We start from the raw sequence: 17739 nt of genomic DNA, 5'->3' as shown, positions 1-17739 counted from the left end.
CTGATTCGTCGGCGGGATGTGCTTGCAAATGTCATGTAACGCCATTTCATGTAAAGACGTGTTCATGTGGGTGGTCGCTCCACCTCATATACACCGCCGCGACCGCCACTCATCGCCTCTTTCGGGATGCCATGCGGGATGCGGGCTGCTGCTGCTGCTCGCCATTCACGGGCTCGGAAGTAGCTCCTCCAGCCGGCTGCGACGGCGGCGATGGCCTCAGAGACATCACCTGCAGCAGCGACGTCGACCACCGCGCGAGCGCCGAGGACCCGTCCTGCTGGGCCCGCGGCTGCTGCTGCTGCTGCGGCTGCTGCTGCTGCTGCTGCTGCTGCTGCTGCTGCTGCTGCTGCTGCTGCTGCGGTTGCGCCTCCTCCTGCTCGCGGCCCGGCTGCGACGCCGGCGGCTGCCGCTGCTCGCGCCCGGCCACGCGGAAGAGCGCCTGCGCGCGGCTGACGACCCGGCGACTCACTCAAATCATGGTCTACTTTACCCGGCGACTCCACTCAGATCATGGTCTCCCGTGTGAATGTTGAATACAACTGGCGTGTCGGCGCACTTACAATCAGCCTCCCACGACCCCCTCCTGCTGATGCTCCTCTGGCGCCGTGAGCTGGATCCGGATCTTGAGCGGCTTGCCTCCGCCCACCGTCTCTGGGCAGCACTCGAGCCGCAGCAGCCTCTCGTAGCCCGGCGCCGCGAGCCGCGCGACGTCGCTCAGCCGCACAACCGGCGCGGCGCGGCGCGGCGCGGCTCGAGTCTTTCGCGCCGACGCCTTGCCGTTTGTGTAGGCGCTGAAGCAAGCGCGGTCCGGCTCGAGCCCGTCCTGCCGCAGCGCAAAGGCGACGCGCAGCGCCTCGTCGGGCCGGCCGCCTGCGGGGGCACGTCGGGCACGCGTCACCCGACAGTCCACGCGACGTCTTCGCCGCGTCGGTTAGGTCCGCCGATGCCGCACACTCGCAGGAGGGCGTGAGCCGCCGCCCGCTCCGCCTCCGCCGCCGCCTCCTCCTCTGCGCCGCCAGAGGCCTCGCGGCGCCATGAGCGGAGGAGCGGCCGGATCTCCCGCCAGAGGGAGATCGCGCCCGCGACGTCGCCTCCGCACGCCGTGATGGCCGAGTGAGCGACGGCGCCCGACGGAGAGGCGCCGGCTCCGCCAAAGGTGCCCGCCTCCACGCCCCGCTGCAGCAGCCTGGCCGCGCTCTCGCGCCGCTCCCGCCGCGCCGCCGCGCCGCCGCGGCCGCGCTCAGCCGAGCCCTCGTCCGCTGCCAGAGCCGCCGCGCGCACCGCCGTCAGCGCGATCGAGTACGAGTGCGCGTCTGGCGGCTCGCTCGGCGGAGTGCGGAGCCTGGGGCAGGAGGGAAGGGGACGGGGGTGTGGGAATGCGGTCTCGTGCAGCGCCTCCAGAGCCTCGTGGGAGTGCAGCCTCTCGCCCAGCCTCTCGTGCAGCCTCGTGGGAGTGCAGCCACCAGAGTGCGTTCTCGGCATCTAGAGGCGGGGCGGCGCCAGCGGGCGGCCGGCAGCGACGGCGCGAGGGGCTCGCCGCTCGTCACGGCTGACCAGCGCTCGAAGTGGGCCGTGGCGGCGGCGGGCTCACCCGCCGCAAGCAGCGAGCGCAGGTAGAGGTTGTTCGAGCGCGCGCCGCTCGCGTGCCAGCCCCAGCCGTGCCGCGCCCCGTCGGCCGCCATGGCGCCGAGCAGGCGGGGCGCGGCGCCCGGCTTGCCAAACTCGATGTACGCCTGCGTGCGGGCGTAGACAAGGCTGGGAGTGGAGTCCGAGGGAGGCCTCCGCGCGGCCTCTCACTACACCGGAGGCTAGCAGGCGGTGCCACGGCTCATCTCGGCTCATCTCGGCTCATCTCGGCTCATCTCGGCTCATCTCGGCTCATCTCGCCTCGATCAGGTGGTGCCACGTGCGCGCGTCCCTGCGCACCCTCCGGCCGCGGCCCCACCGCCAGACGTCGCGCGTGCGGCGGAGGTCGGTCTGCAGCCGGAGCAGCGTCGCGAGAGTGAACTTGTCCGGAGCCACGCCCAACTTGCCCATGTCGCTGAGCAGCCACCGCCACTCGCTCGGCGGTGGCCTGCCCGCAGCGCCGCCGTCGCCGCTCCCGCCAAAGCCGGCCAGCAGAGTGTTGAGGGTGTCGGTGGCGGGTCGCGGCGCAACGACGCCCGAAGCCGGCTCGAGGGCGGCGGATCGCATCTCGCCGTACAAGCGCACCTAGCGTGACACGATTGCGGCGGGGGGCGTGACACGGTTGCGGTGGCCGTTGAGCGTGATGTGCAGAGCGTTGACGAGTGCGCAGCGCACCGCGCCCGCCCGATCGCCGCACTGCAGCCGCGCGCGCAGAGCCATGTTCCACGCTGCGACACTCTGTGAAGGGCCGTCGCCGCCGCCGCGGCCGCCGCCGCCGCCAACGTCGCCACCGTTGCCGCCGTCCTCTGCCTCGTCTGAGGAGGAGCGCAGCAGCCGCTCGAAGAAGAGCGAGACGGACTCCGGCTCGTCCGCCGCCGCCGCCGCCGCCATCGCGCCCACAAGCGACCACCCGTCTGGCGGGGAGCCGACCCAGCCGCGAGCGGGCACCGCGTCTGCGCGCGCAAAGAGGCGGAGCGCCGCCTGAGGCCTGGCCGCGGACAGGGCGCGTCGGAGAGTCTGTGTGCCCCGTGTGCGCCTCGCGAGGGTCTCGCACCTGCGTGCGCGCGTCTCCGCCTTCATCAGAGCGTTAAGCGTGTGGGCGGAGGGCGTCAGCTTCGCCCGGCGTAGGGCGCGGTACGCGTGCCACGCGAGCAGGCGGTTGCGGCGAGCGGCAGCAGCATGAACGATCAGATCGAACGAGCCAGTGCTCGGCGCTACGAGGCCTCCGCTAGCCACGGCTGCGAGGAGAGCTAGTGCGCCCTCGAGGCGGCCCCGCCGCACCTCCGCCGCCACCTCGAGGTGGACCGTCGCCGGCGAAGGGCCCACGCCTGCGGCTTGCTGCATGTGCTCGTGGAGCCGCGCGACAGCGCCCGCCGGCGCATCGGTGCTATCCCTGCCGACTCTCATCAGCCGGCTGTATAGCGCGCGGACCTCGTCGTCGCTGCGCCGCGAGTTTCTCGCCGTCTCGTCGAGAGCGCGCAGCGCACCGTTGACATTTCCATTGAGGAGCGCTCCCTCGGCACGGTGGGCTGCATCCGCCCACGCGAGCGACTTAGCCCGCATAAGAGGCTAGGAAGTTCCTAGTGGGCCCGAGGAGCAACCAGGACTCCTCGAACAACACTGCGCACACATTGTGCGACAAAAGAAATTTTGCGGAATTTACTAGGCACGACTGGCGCGCAAAAGAAGTTTTTCTTAACGCGCCCGGGTCGACCTAGGTCGAGTGAGAAACACACTCGAAAACACACGGCGGGCGCCGACGGGCCATCTCGTCGGCCGTGTGACTCGCACGACTCGCGCCCGCGTCATGCACGAGTGCGCCTCGCACTCGTGGCTGGTCATCCTCGGCACGGGCCGCTCCGGCTCGACGACCATCCTCTCGATGCTCAATACCGTGCCGCAGATACAAATCTCCGGAGAGAACTACGGCATGATGAACCCTCTCGCTTATGTCCTCACCCGCCACCAGGCGCCCCTCTCCAAGCTCAAGCACCTCAACTTCAAAGGGTACAGCGGCAGCAGCCGCAGCCCGTGGTACGGAGTGAACGGCGAAGAGGTGCGCGATGCGCTCTGCTCGGTCGTGCTCCGCCTCGCCCCGCACGACAAGACAAAGCACCGCCCCCTCATCCGCGGCTTCAAGGAGGTGCGCTGGGAGCGGTCTGTGCTGGGGGCCGTCGCGCTGCTCCCGGGCGTGCGCTTCGTAGTCAGCTACAGGAGGGATACGAGCGGGCAGGCGGCGTCCGGGTGGCACTCGTGGAACGGCTCTGCGAGGGCGGCTGCGGGCTGGGCCTCCCCAAACCAGGGCATCGACGAGGCCACACGGGCGATGCTGGAGGCGGTCAACGCGACAGGCCGGCCCACTTTCCATCTCCCCCTTGAAGACTTCTCCACCGCCGCCTTCAACCAGCTGCTGCGGTGGGTCGGCGTGACCAACTGCTCATTCCGTGGCGTGGTGCACGAGCACTCCGGGGGTGGGTACAGCGCCGATGCAGCCGACCCTCGCAGCCTCATCGAGCAGAGGAGCTGCCATGTTGCGCGGGCGCGGCGGGGGGCGCACGGCGCAGTCGTTCAACGCAGAGGGACCGGCCTTCGGGAGCGGGCGGGGCCGCCGCACTGGTGACGTGAGACTGTGACTGAGAGACGCGTGTCGTGCACCACGTGTTAGAGCATAGAGGTCTCAGAGCGGTGTGTAGTATATCACACTACTCTGACTTTAATTTCCGACCGGACCCTGCGACTCTGCAGGTGAGAATTTTGTGGTGGGTATTGCTCAATCTTAAGATAGTGCTTCTCGGGGAAGACTGATTACATTTGATTGGAGCGAAAGAACATTGCGTGTGTGTGCGTGTGTGTGTGTGTGTGTGTGTGTGTGTGTGTGTGTGTGTGTGTGGTGTGTGTGTGTGTGTGTGTGTGTGTGTGTGTGTGTGTGTGTGTGTGTGTGTGTGTCTCGCGTGCTCTCCTCGCGTCGAGAGGGCGTGGTAAAGGGGTAGTACAGCAGCCACATGACACTCCTGTCTCCTCCTGCGTGTGGCTGCGTCCTGGTCACCGCTGGATGGCGCAGCTTGCGCGCTAACCGCTATGGCCTATGCGCTATCCGCTATAACGCGGTGTATATCTGTATGCCTAAAATTTCTGTGAATATTTATCTCGCGCGGCGGCGCGCGCCCTGCGCGCGTCTCACATACGGGTAGAGAGAGGGGTAAATTGTCCCCAGGCGCAGTTATTGTTATGGTGTTATGGCTCTCTGGGCATAGCAGCCCATAACATGTTATGGGCTGCTATGGGAGGGCCGTCCCGGGTCCACGGTGTTATGGCCCGAGAGGCCACGCCGGACTGCTCGCCGCTGGAATTTTCGCCTCGCGCGAGGTAGGTTCGGCATCGATCGCCAAATATTTTCTCTTTTGCCCTCAAGTTAAATTCAATAACATCAACCTGCCTCCTGAGGCTGAGCGATGGCTTCAGATTGCTCAATCAAGACCACCCGCCCCCCCCCCCCCCCACGCAATTTGCTTCCCGTTTCTAACTCGTACTGCCTCTGCAGCTCTGCACGCTTCCCTCCATTTTTAACTTGTATGTCTTTCTATGTCTTTCCCGCAATTTAACTCACGTCCTTTTTCTTTCCTTTTTCCACTCATGTCTCGAGAGGTTTCTAAAAAGTGGAAGCTGGCTGCTCCCGCTTTTAGTAGTTAAAGCTCCGTGCGCGCCAGTCCCGTGCCAGTGTCGTGCGAGGGGCACTTGGAGTACTTGGAGTGCTATGAGGTGTTATGAGGTGTTATGAGGTGTTATGAGGTGTTATGAGGTGTTATGGTAGGGTGGGCATACCTCTAACAGCCATAACAGCGATGGAGGTGTTATGAGGTGTTATGAGGTGTTATGGGGTGTTATGAGCAGCCAGCCATAACAGCCATAACACCTGTTATGGCCGCTCCCATAACCTTGAGTGGGGACAAGGGGTAGAGAGGGAGCTCTCGCTCCGCTCTCCCCGGACCCGGTCCGCCACGCCACGCTCCACGTGCGGGTCGATCAACGTAGTGTCCGGTCACCGACATGCGACACCGACGTGTACTTCGGGGGTACTGCCCGCGTCGCGCATGCAGCAACACCATGCGGTAGTGTGGGGTCGGGCCGAACAACCAGTCATGCATGCCAGGGAGCACGATTGCAACATGCATGCATGCACAGTGGACTGCTACTCCTCGAGCTACTCCGCCGTTCCGGGCCTACGGGAGCGCTGCTAACGCACAACCTCTGCAGCAGCCTGCTGCTGGCGCGCAGAGTCCTGCGCAGCACCGACGGCAGCCAGCGCCTGCGGGGAGAGCGCGAGGTGAGGGAAGGTCGAGGGAAGCGGGACGGGAGAGTACTCGGCGCCTCGCGGTGCTTTCGGTTCTGCTCGGCGGTGGGGGTGTGGCCGAGGATCCGGTCGGCCCAGAGGAAGAACTGGTGGAAGTTGACGTTGCCTGTGCAGCAGACCGGACGCAGTGACACCGCGCCGCAGTCGCAGCTGCTGCGGCTGCTGCGGTTGCTGCTGTGGTGCTGCGTGCTGTCTGGCGAGTGGTGTCTGGTGCTTGGTGTGAGGCGGTCTGCAGCCGCCGCCTTGCTGGTGGTGCTGCTCGTGCGCCACGGGCCCGCCGAAGAGGCCCGGGAAGAGGCGGTGCGACATGAAGGGCAGGTCGTAGCCGGAGTGGGACTCGCACAGGAGGTAGACCACCATCACCTACAGGGGGACTCCTCCGGTCCAGGGGAGGGTGGGTGACTCGCACAGGAGGTAGACCACCAATCACGTTGTGCAGCGCGCGCGAGAGTGGGTGCTTGAAGCCCCAGGGAGAGAGGTGCTGCACGAAGATGTTGATGAACACCTGCACGCCCGCGTCCAGGTACGAGTTCTGCACCTGCGGGGAAGGGCCGGGGAAGGGCCGGGGAAGGTTCGGGGAAGGTTCCGGGACGGTGCCGAGCCGCGGCGAGGTGCGAGTGATGCACCGTCTCGACGGCGTTGTGCGCCGCCGCCTCGGTGGAGCCCCACACGTGGTGGCGCGCGTGCATCTTGCGCCAGCGGCGCGCTCGCAGCTTGTGGAAGGAGAGGTGGAAGGGGTAGAAGAGCGCGTCGTACAGAAAGACGCCGAGAGAGAGCTCGGTGACGACCCTGCCCCACGTCGGCACGCCGGGGCCGTGCGCGAGCACGTCGGCGGGAGGAGGCCCGTACCTACCTCGGGTCGCGTCTCGGGTCACCTCCGGGCGAGGCTCGCGCCCGGAGATGTGCGTCGGAGGAGGAGCCGCACAGCAGCTGGCCGAGGCTGAGCTCGTGGTAGACGTAGATCGATCCGAGGTACGTCAAGGCGGGCACGACCGTCTTCCACCACTGTGTGGTGAAGCCGCGGAGAGGCCGCTTCGGCGCCGCCCCGTCGAGCCGGTACACACGCGGGTCGACCACCAAGTGTATGCTCTCGAAGAAGAGGATAAAGGCCACAAAGCAGCTCACCGCGAGCGAGGCCTCAAACATGCGGTCGTGCGTGAAGGCGCATGAGTCGAAGAGGCCCCACGCCGCGGCCGCGAAGCCGTCGGCCACCGCTGGCGCCAGCAACGCACCAGCGGCGACACTCACATGCATGGCTTGGAGTCCACGAGTGAGAAGCGGAGCCGCGGCCGGAGTCGCCGGCACGAGAATAGAGCGCACCGGCGCGCGCAAGGCGGCCGGCGCGTGCGCACGCACGGTCGGGGAGGGCACAAATGTCTGGTGCGCGATCGCGAGCAAGGGCAACATTAACCAGGCAGAGGGTGCCCAGCAAGTCCGCGCCGGGCCGACCTGATAACTGCCGATCAGGGGCGATCTGGCCCGAATATTTGTTTTTTTCACGTGTACGTATGTTGGAAAGCAAGACACAGAGCTCAGAGACTATGGAAATTTCACGTCATGACGGTTAGCCGCTGTCACGACCGTTAGCCGCTGTCACGACAGCTGGGAGCTGTCATGAAGCAAACAAACGACAGCGACAAGCGCTCACATGCAGTTCGAGACTGCGACCCATCAAGTCGTCGAGTGGCTGCCAGTTCGAATCTCGTTGGGACCGGGGTTCGACTGGCTCCATGAGGCAAAATGGGTTGAGAATGGTGAACAAGTACAATGGCCGGCGCTCTCATGGGTGGGTCCCAGCCCCTGTCTGTAACACACGTGTCACCAAGATATTCAAATATCTACACGGCGAGGTTGCAAACAGTGAATATGAGGTGCGACCTGCGGCATCCCCTTTCGGGGAGGCCGGCCTTCCCCGTGCCGGTTCTCCCCAACCAACCCCGCCGGCAGCGCGAGCTGCCGGCCACATTGAGCGGTTCGTCCGCGTCGCGCACTCGTCCCAACCGGGGGCCGCTGACTCGTTCTGCGCGCCAACGGCTGGTGACGCTGTGTTGCCCTTGAGCTAGTCCTTCCCCGGTCGCCTAGCCTCTGCGCTGTCTGGCGGACGCCTGTATGCCATGCGCGCGGACCACGCTTGCGTGGATTTGTGGCTGGCAGGCTGACCCGTGTGCGGGGTAACCCGCGCGCGGGGAAGCTTCACGGGTTCGAGTCGTCAAACATTGAGCAGCGGAGGTGTGCCGAGGGGGACCGGGAGGCGGTAAGTCGTCGTCGCCCGGCGCTGCTTGCAGCACCATGGCGAGGGCGCTAAGAGGTTCCTCTTTTCCGCGCCCCCCCCGCAAGGCGCGCGATACACGACAGTGACACCTACCTGTCACCAGCTGTCACCAGCTGTCATCGCTGTCGTTGCTGCTGTCGTTGCTGCTGTCGTTGCTGCTGTCGTTGCTGCTGTCATTGCTGCTGTCATTGCTACTGTCTCTCAGGTGTCATGAGCACCCCCGCAGGACGAGTGTCACAATGGGATGTGGTGCCACTAACGAGAGAGACAGGACACTCAAGATATACCACGCACGCGCGCGCGACCGCTCACTCGCACGCCCGACGCCACATGAGAAACCCTCTCAACAGTAGCCACGCACCGTCAGCAGCAGCGGGCGTGAGTCACAGAATCTGCAAAACCCTTGCCCTCCTTCCTCCAGCATGTGCCGTGATGGGCTCCAGCGCTGGTTCATCTGCCGCTCAAAAATCTCACGCGAGCGAACGGCGTCAATCATCAACCGCGAGGATTGGGACCTTGAAATCCACGATCGCAACAAACTCGATCGCAAGCAAACGCGCAGAGCATTGAGCAACACACCTCGGGTATTGAACCTCTTGGCCATTGCCGAGCCACAAAATTCTATTGGCGTTGATCAGGAACTCTCATGTAGAGAGCTCGGCTCTGCTATAAGAAAGCAGGCTCGCCCTACACAGAGAAATTCTGAGGTAGAGGAGCAGGAGTTTTGCAAAACGTGTGAGACCGCGTACAAACGCTGCTGTGCATCAAGCGCTGAGAGCTACATCCACGCGCACCGGTGTCTTACTTATTTTAGTCCAATGGCGCATGGGGTGTAATGCACAGATGGGTGGGTGGGCGGTTGGGCCCCTTCGCTGGTGCCTGTCACTAGGGCTATGGCTGCCTCACTGTGGCGCTGGCGCTGCCTCGCTGTCGCTGTCGCTGTCGCTGTCGCTGTCGCTGTCGCTGTCACTCACTCGCAGGGTCCCGCGCTGACATTGTCACCGACCGCCTGTCGCTGGCGTTCACTGGCTTCACTGGCACTGTCACTATGGCTGTCACTGTTCTTGGGTGCGTTTCACTCCTCCCTGCTCCCTGGCAGCTGTGGCTGTCACCAGCTGTCACCAGCTGTCACAGCTGTCACCAGCTGTCGTTGCTGCTGTCGTTGTATTGACACAGGATCACAGCGGGAGGAAAGGGGCAAGGTTCCTCGGAACTTCAGTCACGTTGCGACAGTTTGGGCCACTGCTCGCACGCGGGGGTCACGTTGCCGACTGATCCGACATGTTCCTCCCGCCTCTGCTCGCGGCCCTCGCACCGGCCACTCTGGACGTCAGCCGCCGGTCCGCGTTACAGGGCGCGAGCCTCGCGGCGGGCGCACTGGCGGCCACGACCGGCGCTGGCGCCGGTGCGCAAGCGTTGGCTGTGCCGAGAGATTCTGGTCCGTCCGCCGCCACCGTCGCCGCAGCTCCCGTCGCCGCCGCCGCAGCTCCACCTCTAGTCCTGCCGGCGATGGGCATCGGTGCATGGGCGTGGGGCGATTCGCTCTTTTGGAAGTATGATGCCAAGTTCGACTTTGAACTGGAGGAGCTCTTCGAGTACTATGCCTCGCAGCCCGACGCGTTTCTGGACACCGCTGAACTGTACGGGCTCGGACGGTCCGAGATGCTGATCGGCGACTTTGAGCGCAGGTCGGGAAAGCGAGTCAAGGTTGCCTCCAAGTTTGCGGCGCTGCCGTGGAAGACCAGGCGCGAGAGATGCCATCGAGGCGCACTCGTCGGCGACAACCTTCTCGGAGCCTCTCCTCGGATGCTCCCTACTAGGCGCGAGGACGTCGTCCAGGCGTGCGAGGCCTCGCTGCGGCGCATGGGCAGGAGCTCGATGGAGCTGTATCAGATTCACTTTCCCAACGCGTGGGCCAACGAGGCGCGCGGAAACGGCCTCCGAGTTTGCTGCTCCTCGGGGAACATGCTCGGACGCGTCTCGCACGTTGCCTCGTAGGCGTATTGGGACGGCCTCGGAGACTGCTACGAGCGCGGCCTCGTCCAGGCGGTTGGCGTCTCAAACTACGGCGCCGACGCGGCACATGACACCGTCCACGACGCGTCCATGACGCGTCCACGAGTGTCGCCTCAGGCGCCGACGCAGTCGAGGCGGTCTCGACGTCGCTCGGGAGGAGAGGCATCCCCCTCTACTCGAACCAGATCCAGTACTCGCTGCTCTACCCCTTCGCAAACTCGAACGGGCTGAAGCGCAAGTGCGACCAGCTCGGCGTCAAGGCGCGCGCCCTATAGTGGGACTAGAGGCGGCTTCCTCCGTCGACCCCGGATGCCTCTTGCCCCGCTGCCCCCGCCAGGTGCTCGCCTACTCGCCCATCGGCCTCGGATTGCTGAGCGGCAAGTACTCGGCCGAACAGCTGCCCGAGGGACCGCGCGCGGAGCTGGCCAAGGCCGTCCTCCGCCCTCCCTCGGGACATCTCGGGCAAGCTCGACTCATCTCGGCTCGGCTCGGGTAGGCCTTCTTCAACGGCCAGCCCGAGACCGCCGCTGGCCTGGTCGACGCAGTCGCGAAGACGGCGGAGAAGCACGGCGCCACCCCCTCCCAGGCGGCCGCCCGTGCCGTAGTGGTAGCAGCAGCTCCACTAGGCGACTCTCCTCTTGCGGCGGCGCCACCCTTTCGCAGGTGGCCATCAACTGGTGTGTCGCCAAGGGGACGATTCCCATCCCGGGCGCGCGCAACCTGAGGCAGCTCAAGGATAACTTGGGCGCGCTCTCGTGGAGGCTCGACGCGGCCGACGTCGCGCGGCTCGACGCGGCCAGCGCCGCGGTGCAACCGCTCGCTAAGGCGAACCCGTTCCCAGCCAAGGACGTCGGGAGCGGGCTGAGGATGTTCGACTCTTGAGGAATGCACACCACGCGTCTTTGTCGATGTCTAAAGTAGTCCGCCACAGGCGTGTTTCGAGTTTTCTTTTCACACAGGCAGGGGGCCGCGGGAGAGGGCGCCGCGGGGTGCGGTTGGCGCTGGGAGGCTGTGGAGCGCCACATTGGCATTATTGTGGCCGTTGCCCCAAGCGCGTCGACTTGAGAGAGAGGCGTGAACCGCGCCATTCGCTCTCACCTGGCAACCCTGTCTGCACGTCTCGCGCGCGCGTGAACAGGGCTCCAGGCCCCAAATTACGTGTGAGTGTTAGAGTTGTCGACTTGCGGCCAACAGAGAACAGTGTGTGATCAGTGGACAGTGCTCATCACCTTGAGACCCGCCCCAGAGGTGTGGCGCCGCTAAGCGGACGCGTCTGCGGACCTCTGCACACATGGAGCAGGCAGCAGCCGCGCCCCTCTCGGCCTCAGACGCCAAAAAAAAACGGCGCCGCCTTTTCATGCGCCTTTGATGAATGGCCTTGGGCACCTTAGAGACACGCCCAGTTGGTCTTCGCCGCTCCCCTTCAATGTCAAAAACCACCCTCACCGCTGCTGCTCGGAAAGCCCACGCCTGCGCGCGCGCGCGCACACACACATACCGCGGGGCCGCCGGGACGCCGGCCACGGCTTACGACCCGCGGCCACCGGCCGGCCACGGCTCACGCCCCGCTCCGCCCGCGCCGCAGACAATCATGATGCGCATCCTCCTCTCGTCCCTCGTCGTCGCCGTGACCGGGTTCTCGGTGAACCCCAACGAGTGCAACGGCGTCGTCTACCCGCCGCCCGAAGCAGACGGCGGACCCGGGCTTCTCTGCGGCTTCACCTACAGTACGTCGCCCTAAACGCGTCACCCCGTTGCTCCCCCCCAGCCCACCGACCATCGTCCCTCCCCGCCCTTGGCCATCATGACCTTGCCCCTCCCCGTGACTCGGCAGCGCCGGGCAACGTCTGCTCCTACGGGTGCGACATCGGCTGGGATGGCCTCCCCGGCTGCAAGTGCGCCTCGTGCGGCTGCACCCTGGAGGTGACGACCCGAATCTCACTCTCCCTCCGCACGTCCGCCCCTGTCTTCCGCTCTCGCGCTCTGACACCCCCCCCCCCCCTTTGCAGTGCTGCACCAACGAGCCGCCCGAGCCCACCCCGGAGCCGGAGCCGGTTCCGGACAACGAGTGCAACGGCGTAATGTGCGCTCAAATTCACCGCACCGTCGCGGAAGCCGCGCTCCGCCAACCGCCGACTGAACACGTCCTGTCCCGCCAGGTACCCCGCCAACCCGCAGGCTTGCTTCACCACGTACCTGGAGAACAACGTCTGCTCGCGCGGGTGCGACGACGCTTCGTGGGCCGGACTCCCGCCGTGCCGCTGCGCCTCGTGCGGCTGCACCATGGAATGCTGCTCCAACTAGACGAAGGGCGAGGCCGAGTTCTGACTCACCGCCACCAAGAGGCGGCGACACGAGAACACGGCCCCCTTAGTGCACCCCGGCATCCGGTGGCGTGGAGCCCTCTCGGGCGACCCGCCAGGCGGAGACACACCGCCAACCGGAACCCCCGAGCCCCCCCCTCCTCCGCGATTTTCCTGTAGCCTTGCTGTTGTCACACTTGGAATGTTGCTTTGGGCGCGGGCTCTTTCCCACCCCCGACACACATGTCGTAGCACCTTTCTCTTTCTGTGCTGGCCTCGTTAATTTTGGCTGTGCCCTCGCCTCTGTGGACTGTGCCCCGGCAGCTTTGCTTTTTGAATTTGTGATTCTCTGCACACTGCAGCAGGCCAGCACAGCAATCAGCATGCAACCTTGTACCCATACGCAAGAATTTCATTGTCTTGGACTGAACAGTGGACTAACACGGACCACGGTTGAGCTGCTGGAGTCTCTGGAGACTCAGACTGGCTGGACCCTGTCTGAGTCTGTGCCTGCATGCTGCTCGTGCTGCATCCACGATTAGAGTACGAAGGTGGTAACAGCCAAAGACTCCAAGTGCCTGGCACTCGCCTTTGGTCCAGGCATAGACGATCGCACGCGTCGTTCACACACTACCCCAGCGGATCCTTTCGCCCACCTCCATCTGGGCCTCGCAGGATTCATATAATCTCTCGTTGAGGTAAAGGGGTTGGAGAAGTTGTCACTTAATTAAGTTGTCTATCTTGCAGCATATTCGAGTCTGTCTCTCCGTCCCCGACCAGATCGCAGTTGTGCTCGCACTGGACGTCACGTCGGCATTCTTCGCCGATCTTCGACTGTTTTCGCGCAGTAATCCGCGTGTGCCAACGGCCACCTGCTCTCCCTGGCAACACTCAAGGCAATCGCCATTGCCAACCCGGCTGCAGCGGTCAGCGAGGGCGGCGGCGGCGACGGCGGCGGCGGCGAGGGTGGCGGCGGACTCGAAGGCGGCGGGCTGGGCGACGGCGAGGGTGGGGGGGGCGAGGGCGGCGGCGGTGAGGGCGGTTGGGGGCTAGGCGGCGGAGGCGGCGGCGGCGACGGCGGCGGCGGCGACGGGGGCAGCGGCAAGGGGGGCGGTGGCGACGGCGGAGGAGGCGACGGCGGCAGCGAGGGCGGCGGTTGCTACCCCGTCGAACCTGAGTCCGCCTCGCACTCCGGCGTCGTGAAGCCCGGGAGGAGGTTCTTGAAGGGCGCAACTGCAGGGACGTCGAGGGCGTGAGCACGTATGAGTCGGAAAGAGGGGCGGGAGGGGGCCGTGATTGAGGGTTGCCTCCCGGATTGCGCGCACGAGTGAGTGCTGTGGTCCGTCGCTGTCGATGCTAGCCTGTGTTGTCATCGTGAAGCCGTCCTCGCCGCTAATCCACATGGCGGGTGCGCCAACCTCGACAATCTTGTCGGGCGCCGTCACCGCCGGCCCTCACCAATGGAAAAGTCGCCGGAGCGGTGAGCTCGAAGGACACGCCGATGTCGCCGTCGAGCGTGAGCTCCCCTGTGAGGGCGTGGGGTAGCTCTAGCAACGATGGCACGACAGCGGAGCGCGCGGCGGCACGAGCGTGGGGTGGGATGAGGCCAGGAGGTGCGGGGTTGGACCGTTGGAGGCGTGCGTAAGTGCAGTGGCGAACGGGTCTGGGGAGATGTTTTGATGCGGTGGCTCACCCGTAAGCACCAGCATCATGAAGTTGGAGAGCAGGTTTGGCAGTGGCACCCACGGCTCCGAGCCGACGCTCATCGTGAGGGTCGAGGCGCCGTTAGCGCTGACCGAACCGGCGACCTCAAAGCCAACCGAAGTGGATGAGCAGCTCGGGTGAAGAGCTGCCTCGCTGAAAACGGTCAGACCGCCAGGCGGGGCACACAACTCGAGCGAGGTAGACTCGAGAGTGTCTGGAATCAAAGTGACAGTTGAGTCGGAGGTGGCGCCTGCGAGCGAGGCGCTGCAGACAGGGTTTGTCGTCGGCCATGCCGAGGACCTCGTCGATGAAAGTAGCACCATCACGAACGCTGCGGCTGTCCGCCAGTTCCGGCTCGACGAGGACTGGAGCCGGAAGACCCAGGCACGCGACAGCGATCGCCAGCATCTGATCGCCTCGAAGGGTGTCGACACTCCCGGGACAACATCCGAAATGCGGCGGCTGCTGCAACAGGCCACCTGCACTCGAGCGAGTCACGTGCCAAAAAAAGACTTTTCTCTGTGCGAGAGTGTTGACTGAGTTATGTGAGCGGGCCTATGGCACAGCCGCTGTGGGGAGGACGCGAGTCGGACGACGACGGACGACGACACGGACGAGAACGGAAAATTTCCTCGCGGTACCAGTTCTTTCTTCCGTGTTGCGTGTAACCTGATACCGACCCGTGTCCAAACACAGAAAGTACAATAGACGTATGAATGACCCCCGGGCCTGTGCTCTGCGGAGATAGGCAGCTGTGGCGAGCTGCGCGGTCCAAGTGCTCCGAGTGCGGTGCCGGGCGGCGCCGAAGACGGAAGATAAATCGCGAGAGCGCTGGACGGAAGAGCGGGCGCGCTATTGCTCCAGTTCACACGAGCAGCGCCGGGCCGTGCACTGGCAGCCGAAGCCTTCGCCGCAGTGTCTGTCGTCGCTGCACGCCGCGCCGCCGAGCGTCGTCGTGTCCACGCAGCGCTGCCACGCGGCACGGCCGCCCGCTGCGGCCCTGTAAAGGCAAGCGTTCGCGATGCGGCAGCCATTCGTGCAAGTCGCGCAAGTCTGGAGCCGGTCGGCTGTGCTGCTGCAGCTCTCTGCGCCGCCATTCCACGAGTGGTACTTTTCGTGCATCGCGCGGTACACCTTCGTGGGAAAGGCGGGGGTGAGAGGAGGGGGTGGGGGGGGTGCGGTCGCTGCAGCAGACGTTTTCGCGCCAAGTCGCCGTCCGCGGAGCCGCTGGTCAGCGAGTCGACCACCGCCGCGTAGTCTCCGTTCGAGATGCCGGCGGCGCGAAAGGCGGCGGGCGTGGTGATCGCCTTGGTGAAGCTGGCGTCGCCGAGAAGGGCCGCGTGCTGCGTCAGCCGCACCGGCCGAAACGAGACGCCGCGGCTGCGGTCTGCCTCCGCCGGCGCGGCGGCGGCGTGCCGCATCTCGTAGACGGTCGGGTTGCCTCCGTAGATGGGCGTGACCGACGAGATGATGTGGATAATGGGCGCGGCGGCGGCGGTGACGCCCGGGATCAGCCGAAACTCGTCGGAGTGGAGGTGGCTGAAGAAGAGGCCGTCGATCACGCCTGCTCGCAGGCCGGTCCCCGCTCCAGAGGGGCCCGGCACTGGCGGCCGGGGAGCGCTCCGCCGGGCTCGCGCCGATCTGCCGCCGCACAATCGCAAAGAAGCGGTCCGCGTAGATCTGGTTCCACATCGGCTCTCTGCGGAACGAGTCGAGAGTCGGCGGGAGGTGCCCCGCGATGTACGCGCGCTCGCCCGCCGCAGCGACAGCCGCGAGCTGCTGCTCGAGCCTACGGCGGAGGCTCGGCCGCGACATGGCCGAGGCACGGCCGCCCGAGACATGGCCGCGACCCGCCGCTCGCGCCAGGCAAACTGGCCGCGCGGGTCGGGGAGCGTGGAGGGGCTCCAAGGAGCGTTCCACGGCATGCGCGGCCCGACGGCGGAGTAGAGGTTCGTGTTGATGGCGACGAGGCGCAGGCCTGGCCGCGAGGCGGAGGGAGGCACGAGCTGCTGCGCGTAGAACCCGCCGGCGGCGAGGCTCGCCTGGCGGGGCGGGGCGTGGGGCGGGGCGTGTGGCGTGTCCTGGACGAGGGCCTGAGGGCAGGCGGCCCAGGCGGCCCGGCGGCAGGCGCGCCTCCTGCGCCGCGTCCAGGTCGCAGATCTGCCGAAAGAGACTCGCCTGCCGCGGGCCGCGCATCGAGCAGTCAGGGCGTCGCCTCCTCTGCGACGCGAGCCAACGCTGAGCGGCGCGGGTTCATGCGAGTCCGTGCTGGCTGGGAGCGGCTCGCCTGTGTCCGGAGCGGCTCGTTCTGCTCGAGGCCTACCTCGTAGTCCTCAAAGACGTCGTTGTTGCCGATGACCGGACACGAGATCACGCTGCCCTCGTACAACGCGTGCAGCTGGTCGCGGACGAGGCGCAGGTTCGACATGGCCGTCGCGAGGTTCGGCATGTCATGGCCCGACATGCACCCGAGATACAGCACAAAGTCGGGCGACGCGACCAGCCGCCGCGCCTCTCGGAAGGCCATCTTGACCAGCGCTGGCGGCCCGTCACACCCGTACTGGCCAAACGGGCTGCCCGGCTCTGGAAGTAGGCAGCTGTCGGGGCACGCTTGCCACGAGGCGGTGCCCGTCTGGTTTGGACCACAGCGGCCCGCGCAGCGGCACGACCTGCCATACGACGCATTGTAGCGCTGCAGCACGTGGGCGTCCGATATGATGACTGCGCGGCCACGGCGATCGACGACATTGAAGGCTGGATCTTTGGGGGGGAGCTCATGCGGCGGTTGCGAGGAGAGGATGGCGCAGGCGGCAGCGGCGGTAAAAATGGCAATCAGCGCGATGGTGCAGGAGGCGGAGGCCCTGTTGCTAGTGGTCTCGGCGCTGCGCCGCAGCAGCGGCGAGGATGGCGGTGCTGCTTGGATCATCGGGCCAACGGTGCCCGAAATCCGGCGCGGGCAGAAGAATCTTACAACAAAACTCCCTCGCACGACACTGGGCACAGGACTGGGCACGGGACTGGCTCGCACTGGCACTAACACAGGGCAGAAGAAAAAATTACCGTTGCTTGGCGGTTGGCACCCCTCTCCTTAAAATCCCTGTGTGGTGGCGGCGTGCCGTCCTCCCATCCCTGCTTTCTCTGCTTTTTTCTTTCTTTCTTGACTGACCACAGACAGCAAGAGAGAGAGTCTCTCTCAGTCTACAGTCAGACAGCAAAACAAACAAGAAACACGCGTCGAACTCAACGGCGCGGGCTCTCTCGGCTACGGGACCGGCCCCAGCTTCGGCTGAGGGCTGACAAGCTGCCGAGCCCAAATCACTGTGGGGGTGGTGATTTCTTGTTGGTTTTCAAAAATCTCTCTCTCAAACAAGCAAGACTGACAAGCAAACAAAGACAACGAGGTAAGTGTAACGGGGCTCGTATAACAAAGCGAGACTCCACAAAACTGACATGCTAAAACTGATGGC

General features: G+C 65.4%; 6 protein-coding genes across 6 annotated transcripts; 2 read left to right on the top strand and 4 right to left on the bottom strand.

The window, feature by feature from the left end:
* Positions 1 to 562: 562 nt before the first annotated feature.
* On the bottom strand, positions 563 to 3206 carry EMIHUDRAFT_453959 (hypothetical protein; the record flags this gene model as incomplete). The annotated part of the gene is made up of 7 exons (XM_005756430.1): positions 2681 to 3206; positions 2302 to 2614; positions 1888 to 2211; positions 1592 to 1733; positions 955 to 1091; positions 771 to 853; positions 563 to 677 (listed from the first exon to the last, which is right to left on the bottom strand). Exons 1-7 carry the CDS (start codon positions 3187 to 3189, stop codon positions 563 to 565), a joined length of 1623 nt encoding a protein of 540 aa, XP_005756487.1. The 5' UTR covers positions 3190 to 3206.
* Positions 3207 to 5648: 2442 nt separating this feature from the next.
* EMIHUDRAFT_466275 (hypothetical protein) lies at positions 5649 to 7231 on the bottom strand (the record flags this gene model as incomplete). The annotated part of the gene is made up of 6 exons (XM_005756429.1): positions 5649 to 5932; positions 5995 to 6083; positions 6220 to 6340; positions 6408 to 6515; positions 6604 to 6830; positions 7042 to 7231. 6 exons carry the CDS (start codon positions 7229 to 7231, stop codon positions 5861 to 5863), a joined length of 807 nt encoding a protein of 268 aa, XP_005756486.1. The 3' UTR covers positions 5649 to 5860.
* Positions 7232 to 9574: 2343 nt separating this feature from the next.
* On the top strand, positions 9575 to 11207 carry EMIHUDRAFT_417225 (hypothetical protein). The gene is made up of 7 exons (XM_005756428.1): positions 9575 to 9994; positions 10070 to 10172; positions 10248 to 10317; positions 10383 to 10525; positions 10603 to 10695; positions 10762 to 10851; positions 10929 to 11207. The coding sequence occupies exons 1-7, from the start codon at positions 9759 to 9761 to the stop codon at positions 11145 to 11147; spliced, it is 954 nt and encodes a 317-aa protein (XP_005756485.1). The 5' UTR covers positions 9575 to 9758; the 3' UTR covers positions 11148 to 11207.
* A 649-nt stretch (positions 11208 to 11856) lies between these two features.
* EMIHUDRAFT_221475 (hypothetical protein) lies at positions 11857 to 12569 on the top strand (the record flags this gene model as incomplete). The annotated part of the gene is made up of 4 exons (XM_005756427.1): positions 11857 to 11992; positions 12100 to 12188; positions 12275 to 12348; positions 12425 to 12569. 4 exons carry the CDS (start codon positions 11857 to 11859, stop codon positions 12567 to 12569), a joined length of 444 nt encoding a protein of 147 aa, XP_005756484.1.
* Positions 12570 to 13727: 1158 nt separating this feature from the next.
* On the bottom strand, positions 13728 to 14680 carry EMIHUDRAFT_221474 (hypothetical protein; the record flags this gene model as incomplete). Its single annotated transcript, XM_005756426.1, has 4 exons — positions 13728 to 13801; positions 14014 to 14094; positions 14262 to 14522; positions 14593 to 14680. The coding sequence occupies 4 exons, from the start codon at positions 14678 to 14680 to the stop codon at positions 13728 to 13730; spliced, it is 504 nt and encodes a 167-aa protein (XP_005756483.1).
* A 444-nt stretch (positions 14681 to 15124) lies between these two features.
* Positions 15125 to 17198, bottom strand: EMIHUDRAFT_221473 (hypothetical protein; the record flags this gene model as incomplete). Its single annotated transcript, XM_005756425.1, has 6 exons — positions 15125 to 15406; positions 15520 to 15836; positions 15877 to 16061; positions 16145 to 16250; positions 16360 to 16450; positions 16596 to 17198. The coding sequence occupies 6 exons, from the start codon at positions 17196 to 17198 to the stop codon at positions 15125 to 15127; spliced, it is 1584 nt and encodes a 527-aa protein (XP_005756482.1).
* Positions 17199 to 17739: the final 541 nt, after the last annotated feature.

Source organism: Emiliania huxleyi, assembly GCF_000372725.1.
Source record: "Emiliania huxleyi CCMP1516 unplaced genomic scaffold EMIHUscaffold_97, whole genome shotgun sequence".
Classification (NCBI taxonomy): Eukaryota; Haptophyta; order Isochrysidales; family Noelaerhabdaceae; genus Emiliania; species Emiliania huxleyi.
The sequence above is the reverse complement of the archived record's forward strand: the minus strand, read 5'-3'. Positions and strand labels throughout refer to the sequence as shown.